Source organism: Elephas maximus, chromosome 17 (genome assembly GCF_024166365.1).
Source record: "Elephas maximus indicus isolate mEleMax1 chromosome 17, mEleMax1 primary haplotype, whole genome shotgun sequence".
Lineage (NCBI taxonomy): Eukaryota > Metazoa > Chordata > Mammalia > Proboscidea > Elephantidae > Elephas > Elephas maximus.
The window spans coordinates 26,082,819-26,092,433 of NC_064835.1; the positions used below are offsets into that span (position 1 = coordinate 26,082,819).

At 39.7% G+C, this 9,615-nt stretch overlaps 1 protein-coding gene and 1 pseudogene across 1 annotated transcript; one reads left to right on the forward strand and one right to left on the reverse strand.

Moving 5' to 3' along the window:
- Window positions 1–803: 803 nt before the first annotated feature.
- Window positions 804–1,736, reverse strand: LOC126060110 (olfactory receptor 145-like). The gene has a single exon (XM_049856199.1). The coding sequence runs from the start codon at window positions 1,734–1,736 to the stop codon at window positions 804–806; it is 933 nt and encodes a 310-aa protein (XP_049712156.1).
- Window positions 1,737–5,417: 3,681 nt separating this feature from the next.
- Window positions 5,418–6,450, forward strand: LOC126061140 (olfactory receptor 151-like; annotated as a pseudogene).
- Window positions 6,451–9,615: the final 3,165 nt, after the last annotated feature.

The following is a 9,615-nucleotide window of genomic DNA, read 5'->3' on the forward strand; positions in this document are numbered from 1 at the left end:
AAGCTATAAATTCTGACACTCTTAGTCTTGAAATATATGTGACTTTCCACTTATCATCTTTAGAACCCTTAAACCTGTAAAAGTACTACTACATTAGACTGGACCCGTAGGGTTCCTTCTATACCCAACCTCATGAATGACCATGCTTACTGCTATCTGGAGCCTATTATACACGCCACTCATCCCTATCTTCACACACTTCCCTTGTCATTCAGCCAAGATCAACTTAAGAAAATTTTGCATGTCTTACCTCCTGAAAAAAGAAAGCAATTATCAAAAATTATTTTTTGAGAAGTTAAATGACATTATTGTAAATGGAATCAGATTTTTAAAGTGTTAACATATCATACCTTTACAATGCAATCTGTGAGGGAGCAATAGAACAAGAAAATATGACAGAAATGAAAACAAAGTAGATTGGGATTCAAGGGCCTAGAGTCCAGTGCCAGTTGAGCACCAAATAGTTGTGTGTTCCTGGGCAACATATTCAATATTTCTGAGTCCCCAGTGTGTGGCCTGTTAAATGAGAAGGCTAGATTCAATGATTTGTATGGTCAATTCAAGATTAAACAATCTTTGATTTTAGAAACAATCTGCATAAGATAAAGAATGCTTGGAACAGTCAACGTGGGGTGAGTGTTAGGGAAAATAGGCCTGCACTAAACACTCATCCAAAAAAACTTAAAATTCTCTTCTTGATTAGGAGATAAAACAATAAAGCTTTAACTCCTTATCAAACACACACACACACACACACTAATAATCAAAGTATTAGATCTCCTTCTTCAAATATTGCTCCCTTCTCAAGAATATGTTTTTATTCTCAAGGTTTTCCTCAGGGCAACTTTGACATCCTTATTCCTCAAACTATAGATTAATGGGTTTAACATTGGCACCACAATGGTATAAAATAGGGAGGACACTTTTCCCTGGTGAAGAGGCAAAAGGGAAGGTGGTTTGAGATACACGAAAGCCCCAGAACCGAAGAAAAGAGAAACCACAATTATGTGGGAGCTGCAGGTACGAAAGGCTTTGTACCTGCCCTCAGTAGAGCTAATATAGAGAATGCTAGAGAGTATTAGAGCATAAGAGATGAAGATGGTGACAATAGGCATTCCGATGTCAATGCCTACAAGAATAAATACCACCAGCTCATTCACATAAGTGCTTTTGCAGGAGAGATCAAGGAGAGGAAGGATGTCACACATGAAATGATTGACAAGGTTATCAGCACAGAAAGTCAGACTCATTATGCTTCCCGTATGGGCCATGGCACCCAAAAACCCCATCACATAGACACCTATCAAAAGGAAAAAACAAACCTTTGGAGACATGGTGACTGTGTACACCAATGGTTTACAGATGGCAACATAGCGGTCATATGCCATTGCTGAGAGAATGAAGGACTCAGACACAACAAAGAAGCAGAAGAAAAAGAGTTGAGTCATACACCCTGCGTGCAAGATGATGTTCTTCTTTGACACAAAACTCATCAGCATTTTGGGGGTGATGGTAGTGGAGTAAGAGAAATCTATTAAAGAGAGGTTAAAGAGAAAAAAGTACATGGGTGTGTGCAGGTGAGAGTTCAGCCCAATCAGAGTAATCAAGCCCAGGTTCCCCACCACAGTGATCACATAGGAGCAGAGAAACAGGAAGAAGAGAGGAATCTGGAGTCCTGGCTGGTCCGTTAAGCCTGCGAGGATAAACTCTCTCACAGAAGAATTCTTGGTTGCCATTCTCCTCTTGGGTACTCTGTGGGATAACAGAAAAGAACCACTTAGAGGGAAAGAAATATTACCACTACCCTTCCAATATCTGCACTCCCTCCTCGCCTTCTTGGGAATTAACTCCACAGAGAGAGACTGAAATTATGATGGAAAAATCTTTACTGTTTGCTGTGGATCTCTCTTCACAACACCAAGTGACTTTACCTGTCCAGAGTACATATGAGGCTAAACTTTGTCTCCAGGGTGAGAGCTGGTGCTTCTGGGGAGAAGGGTGCAAAAACAAGGTGAGTGATTGTCAGATCTTTAACTATGTACATTTTCTATGTCCCTTCCTCTTGTGTCTCTGCTTTGGCTGCGAAACCTGGGCCTCTTCCCTGAAGAAAATCCTGACAGTCAGAAGTCACTGTGATTCTCATCAGAGCCTCCATCTCTGGAACAGGGTCTGAATCAGAGCAAGAAGATGACTAGTTATAATTTCGAGAAAGGCTGGTCTTATCAGAGGTTGAGAGTAGTTGCCCAAGAGGGGTTCTTTGTTACCATCAAATTTACACTGCATGAGAATATTTAAAAAGAGCAACTTTATACTACAGAGTAGAACCGCCCCACAGAGTTTCCAAGGAGTGGCTGATGATTTTTACTGCCAACCTTTTAGTTAGCAGCCATAGCTCCTAAATACTACACCACCAGGGCTCCATGAGAATATAGGGGAGAAGAGTCATGGAAGTCTCCTGTCTTGTCACACCTAGGAGAACTGCAATTAATTTCTGGAGTGAATTTAGCTATGAATAAATTATTGAATGAGCTCTTTCGTTTTCCCCAGAGTTCTTAGCTCAAATGACAGTACATTTAATAATAATCTTTTAAAGCTAACACTTATTTAGCAATTACTATGAGAGTCTGTGCATTAAATGCTATGTGACAATATTATTATTCCCATTTCAATGAGACTACATAACTAGCCCAAAGTTACAATACTACTGGGTTGCAGCCAGAAGGGGAACTCAGGCAGTCTGACTCCCAAGGTTTGTGCTGTTACCTGACAGATGAGGTCAGGCAGGCACTTGTCTTCCTTTAGTTCAGAGCCACAGTGCTATACTCTAGAGTCTCCTAGCCGCAATTGTTCTGGGAAAGGAAATGGCCCTAGTGAAAAACTTTGAGGTCAGAACACTTTTCTCCCAGTGTCTTAGGCTGGGTTCTCTAGGAAAGAAAAACCAGTAATGCATATAAATATAAAGAGAGAGGTTTATATTAAGGAAACAACTCACATGATTGTAGGGGTTGGAACATCCCAAGTCCTTGGATCAGGATAGAGTCCTTTCCCAATTCATGGAGCCTCAGAAGCTGGTGAACCCAAGATAAGCAGGTTGGAGAGCAGAGATGCTGCTCACAGGTTTTGACGGTTGAGGAATCCCCAAGGGTCGGCAGGCAAGACCGCAAGGTTTCTACTGAGTCGTTTAGCTACAGGGCCTGGAGAACCCAAGATAGGCAAGTCGGGGAGCAGGGCTCTTACTTGCATGCCATGAAGATGAGAAAATCCCGAGAAGGACAGGTAAGCCACTAGCTCAAGCTCCAAGAACCAGAGGTCAGACAAGAGACAGCTGCTGGGTCCAGAACAAGCCAACAACACTTGCAAGATGAGAGGGAAGGAAGTAGGCAGTAGAAGGCCAAGAGAAGAAGGCTGAGGGGGCACAGGCCCTTCCCCCATTGATACTACGCAGCAGATTCCACCATGGGGGTGATCATATATCAGATTTCAAAAGAAAAGTGATCACAACATTATACAACTGCCTAAACACTGAGAATCATGACCCAGCCAAGTTGACACAAAATCTTAACAATCACACCCAGTTCTGATCAAAGGATAAGAACCTCTAATTTATCTTATACCTCTTCCTACACTGAAGAACATGATTTCTCATTGCTTATTTACCGAAAGGGTCCTCTCTAGTTTCCAGGGAAAACAGAGCATCTTTCCCTAACCAGTGGATAACAGGTGATTTCAGTTTTGTTTTGAATTACAAATTCTGATAAACTATTAACACAGAGATTCCCTAAGGATCATGACCTCAGAGATTACCTTCCCTAAGGAAGAAGAAATGTTTGTTTATACCCTAGATATTTGATTTGGCTTTTATAGACTTAATACTTTCATTCAACTAACATCTATTCAGCACTATTAAGAAAAAAAAATCATTGTGAAAAACATACTTATCATTACCATTTGTTGAGTGCACAATACTGTACCAGACAAAATTCCCCTATACTGACCCCTGGCACCATGATCCAAAAGGACTATACAAATGTAATCTTGTTTATTCCTCACAATACTGATACTCATTTTAAAGGTAAGGGATTCAGAGAGACAAATATGTTTCAGAGCCCACACTCATGCCTACGCCTGTCTGACTTCAAGTCCCTTATTCTTAACCACTAGACTAAACTACCTCTTGATGAGAGCTACTGAAACCCATCAAGCAGGGTCCTTGCTTTCTTGGATCTGAAAGTCTCTATGGAAATAGAAATAGGCGTATTGACTCGTATAAAAAAAGTGTTTAGAATCAGAAACGGTAAATCCAAAGGGCTATTGTAATTTAGAAGAGCACATTCAATAATTTATTCATACTTCAATTCACTCTAGGAATTAATTGTACGACTCCTAGCCCTGACAAGAAAGGAGACTTCTCTGATACTTTTCCACTATATTCTCATAGAGTGTAAATTTGATGGCAGAAAGAACCACTACTGGGCAATGGCTCTCAAACTCTGCTAAGACCAGTCTTTGTCTAAATTACTAACTAGTCAAAAATTTCCCTTGACAGCCCCTGACTCCCACCCACATTTCCTGAGCACGTCTCTCAACTGACTTTCAAGCTACCCCAAGCTCACAAATTGAATCCCAGTAGTTCAGATCCCCAGCAAAGCGCCACAGAAGAATTTGTTCTTCTTTGGTTTGCTTTTTTTTTCTCTTTCCATCTTATGCTTCTCACCCCAAACTTCTACCCTGACAAACACTGCCTATCCTATATCTCAATCTCTCAGACACTTCCTTATTTACTCTGACACTAAGCCAATAGACTCATAAAATTTTAGAACTTAAAATACCCAGAAAATAATCAATCTAATCCAGTGTTTCCCCAAACTTGATGAGTCATAAAAATTACCTAGGATGTTTGTTAAAAAGGAATTCTGGGCTCCACCCTGACATCTTGACAATATTAAGTCTTCCAATCCACGCCACAACATGGATGAACCTTGAAAACATTAGGCTGAGTGAAATAAGCCAATCATAAAACAACAAATATTGAATGAGCTCACTAATAAGCTATACCCAGAATAGGCAAATGTATACAGATCAGAGTTTAGTAGTGGCAACCAGAGGCAGAAGACAGATGAAAAAGTGGAAATATTGTTTAGAACACACTGTGTTTCTGTTTATGGGGACAAAACATTTGGCAATGGACATTAGCAATTACACAACATGATTGATATATTAAGTCTCACTGAATTGTACACATGAAAAATGTTGAATTGCCCAATGTAGTGTTATCTGCTTTGTACAATAGTCAAAGAAAGAAACAGCCCAGGATTTCCAAGCTTGAAACAAATGCTCAGAACTGGCTTCATCAAGGAGAATTACAGCCTTTCATGAGGCTTTTCTTTCCAGCCCCACAGGCTTCCAGCCCCAGGAGAATGGCTACAGAAAATCATTCTACTGTGACAGAATTCATTCTAGGATGATTAACAAATCGGCCATAGCTCCATCTCCCTCTCTTCTTCCTCTTTCTAGGGATCTACATGGTCATCATGGTGGGGAACCTGGCATGATCATGTTCATTTGTCTGAATTCCCAGCTTCACACCCCCATGTACTACTTCCTCAGCAATTTGTCATTTCTGGATATGTGCTATTCCTCTGTCAGTACTCCTAAAATGCTGGTGAACTTTCTGTCAGAGAAAAACAGCATATCTTACTTGCGGTGCATGTCACAGCTCTGCTTTTTCCTTGTTTTTGTCATTGCCGAGGCTTACATGCTGACAGTGATGGCATATGACCGCCATGTTGCCATCTGTAGCCCTTTGCTTTATAACATCACTATGTCCCATCACATCTGCTCCCTGCTAGTGGCTGTGGTCTACAGCATGGGCCTCATTGGCTAAAAAATAGAAACTGGCCTCATGTTAAAACTGTCCTATTGTGTGAGCCTTATCAGTCATTACTTTTGTGACATCCTCCCTCTCAGGAAGCTCTCCTGCTCTAGCACCTATAATACTGAGCTCACACTTTTCTTTTTGGCTGGATTCAACATCATAGTCTTCAGTTTCACTGACCTTGTCTTCTACACCTTCATCCTCTCCAGCACCCTCTGCATCAGGAACACAGAGGGCAGGTCCAAAGCCTTCAGCACCTTCAACTCCCACCTTACAGCAGTGGGAATGTTCTATGGATTTACTGTATTCATGTATCTAAAACCTTCCACAGCCAGTTCCTTGGCTCAGGAGAATGTGGCTTCTGTGTTCTACCCCAAAATGATCTCCATGCTGAACCCCGTAATTATAGTCTGAGGAACAAAGAGGTTAAGGCTGCCATGCAGAAAACACTAAGAAGAAAACTGTCTTGGTGCAAATATTATTATTCTTTCTCAATCTTAAAACTAGGTTGTTATAAATACCAGAGGAAAGTCCAACCATGGATGGGGAACACCAATTCTCTACATGGTTGGTGACTGTCTTCTCTCTTTTCTCTTCCCTCCCACCCTCTCTCATGTCTTACTATTTTCAAGTTCATATTTTCTCTTGTTCGAGATCTATTCTGTCTATCCTGAGCCCTTTGATAAACAGTTACTTTTTTTATTTAACATAAATTTTAAACTTTAAGCATTGAGTTTGAGAGTGATTCTTTGTTTATTACCTCCTGTAGAGAAAATATTATTACCATTACCTTCTATAGAGAAAATATTATTACAACATTGTGTCAATGGAATTGTTCTATGGATCTGGTGCATTCATGTACTTAAAACCACTCAAGGTCACTTCACTGGCCCAGGAGAACATGGGCTCTGTGTTCCTACATGACAGCAATCCCCATGCTGAACCCTCTAATTTACAAAGGACCAAGGAGGTGAAGGCCACCATGCAGAAAACATAAAGAAGACTGTTTGGTTGCAAATGTCATTATTCTGTCTCAAGTTGAAAACTAAGATACAAATATAGGTGAAATCCTCCAAATACACACACATTGATAGAGAGCAAACATTTCTCAACATGACTGATTAAGTGCATCTGTTCATCTTTTCTCTTCCCTGTTTAATGTCATGTATTTCATGTTTGACTCTGCTTGAGTCTTGCTGATTTCAAGTTTATGTTTTCTTACATCTAGGATCAGTTTTTTCTATCTTTGGACCTCTAATAAACATTTACCTATTTGGATTATAATATAAATTTAAAACTTTTATCCATGACTTTAAGAAAGCTGTTTTTGATTTATTATTCTCAATAGGGAACATATTAGCCAAACTAATTCTCATAATTTGCATTTGTTTTACACAAGACAAATGGAGATGAATGCTTCTTGGCAGCCTGATTTGCTGCTTCCTGGAGGGTCAATCTGCCACTTCCCAGGGGTCTTGAGGAGGAATGGGAGGCAACTGTTCCTTGCCATGAGGATTCACACACCCAAACTGACTGGCTTCTTCACCCCTGTTTTCTTGTTGCTGGTGTTGCTTGTTTTGGCCTCCTTTGGTTTCTTCCCTGCCTCTCACCTCCTCCCCCTCTTTCTCTTGAAGACATGACTTCTTGTGCAATCTTTGCTGCTTCTTGACAGGCTGTGAAGCACTACTCAGCTGGGTAATAATGTCCCCGGTCTGAATGAGTCACTACGCTGGTAGGAACCATGGAGGAATTTCTTTTTTCTTTTTTATTGTTCATTGGTTTTTTTCTTTCTTTTTTCCTTTCTATTTTTTTCATTGCTCAGTTTCTTGTCTCTTTCTACTTACCTTCTTTTCCTGTCCCCTGAATACCTGGGGCTGTGTATCATCTCCACTCCTAGTCAGGCTGTACTGCGTAGCTTCTGGGTTGCTTCCCCAGTCTATGCAACCGCATTGGAAGGATCTATGAGGGCATTTTTTATTTATTTTCTTTCTTTTTTTTTTTTTTTTGTTTTTTTCCTTCATTTCTTGGCTTCTTATCTCTCCACTCAAATGGCACCTCCCTCGGCACTTTTTTTTTGTTCCTGTTTCTCTCTTCTCTCAACCTAGCTCCACACATCACAATCTTCCCCTCCCCCTCCTTCCTGCCTATCTGCACCACTTGCTGAACACTGCAGTCCCAAGCAGCAGAGGCATGGCCTACCAGACCATCCCCTGCACTGACCTTTGGCTCACCTTGTCAGCCCCAGTATGTGCCTCAAACAACCATTCCAGACCATCCCCTTCATCTGGACCTGCCCTGCTCCACCATAGCTGAGCAACTGGCTCTGACCATGGACAAGGAGGTGAAAAATATCATGTCCACAGACAAGCAAACAGTAAAGAATGCACAGCCTGTCTGCTCAGACATAAACAAATAAAACAAAAAAACATGATGAAAGAAATAAATCTACAATCAATAAATGAAGAAAATAACCACTGAATTCCCAAAGACAGCAGAAAATATCAAAATATATCTTAAAAAAAAAATGACAGGATGGTTTTAGTAGGCATCCAATATAAAACACCAGGTGACTTTCCAGTAGAAGAAAAGGCACTAGAACTACCTGATAGGGAATTCAAATCTCTAATATTAGGAGATATCCAAGAGTTGAAGCAAAAAGCCAACAAAAATGAGGAAAAATAGATAAATTCATGGATAATGGAAGAATTCAGGAAAATAATACAGGAAAAAAAATGCCAAAATAAACTCACAAATAGAAATCATACAAAAACAGCTAGAAATTCAAAAGATAAACAACAAGATTTCAGAAATGGACAGTATCATAAAAGGGCTGAGGAACAGGTTTAAAACAAGGTCAGAAAAATTGAAGACAAATACTTGGATAAAACTTTGAGGAAATATCAGAAAAAAACAACAAAGAAAAATAAAGAAACACTGAAAATTATGTGGGATACAATCAAAAGCAAAAATTTTTGAGTGATCAGAATTCCAGGACGGGGGTAGAAAACAGAAGACACAGAGAAGATCATTGAAGAATTGCAAACAGAAATCTTTCCTAAATGAAATTTGAAAAGCTGACCACCCAAGAATCTAAATGAACTCCATATAAGATAAACCCTAAAAGAAAATCACTAAGGCATATCATAATGACACTCACAAAAACCAGAGAAAAAGAATCCCGAGAACAGCTCAGGAAAAATGAAAAGTCACATACACAGGGAAAACAATAAGACTAAGCTCTGATTACTCGACAGAAACCAAGCAGAGAAGAAGGCAATGGGAAGTCATATATAAACCTCGAAAGAAAAAATTTGCCAACCAAGAATAATATATCCTGCAAAACTCTCATACAAATATGATGGAAAAATTAGAACATTTCCAGATAAACAGAAATTAAGGGAATATGTAAAAATCGAAACAAACTTACAAGAATGATTAAAGGAAGTTCTTCAGTTTGAGAAAAAACATCAGACAACAACCTGACTCTAGGACACAAGATTATACCAGCCAGATATCAACCTAGGAAACAAACTCTCAAGGACTATCCAAAACCAAAAGAATTATAATGGGGAACCAGAGAGTTTAACCTCTAAATGACAATAATGTCAGAACAATAAAAGAGGGAATAAATGGTGTAGGTATAGAAATTTCTAATAGCACGGAAGGCAAGGAGATACCAAGTAATAATAGACTGGTTCAAACCTAGGAAGGGTAAATTTCAAGGTAACCACAAAGGAAGT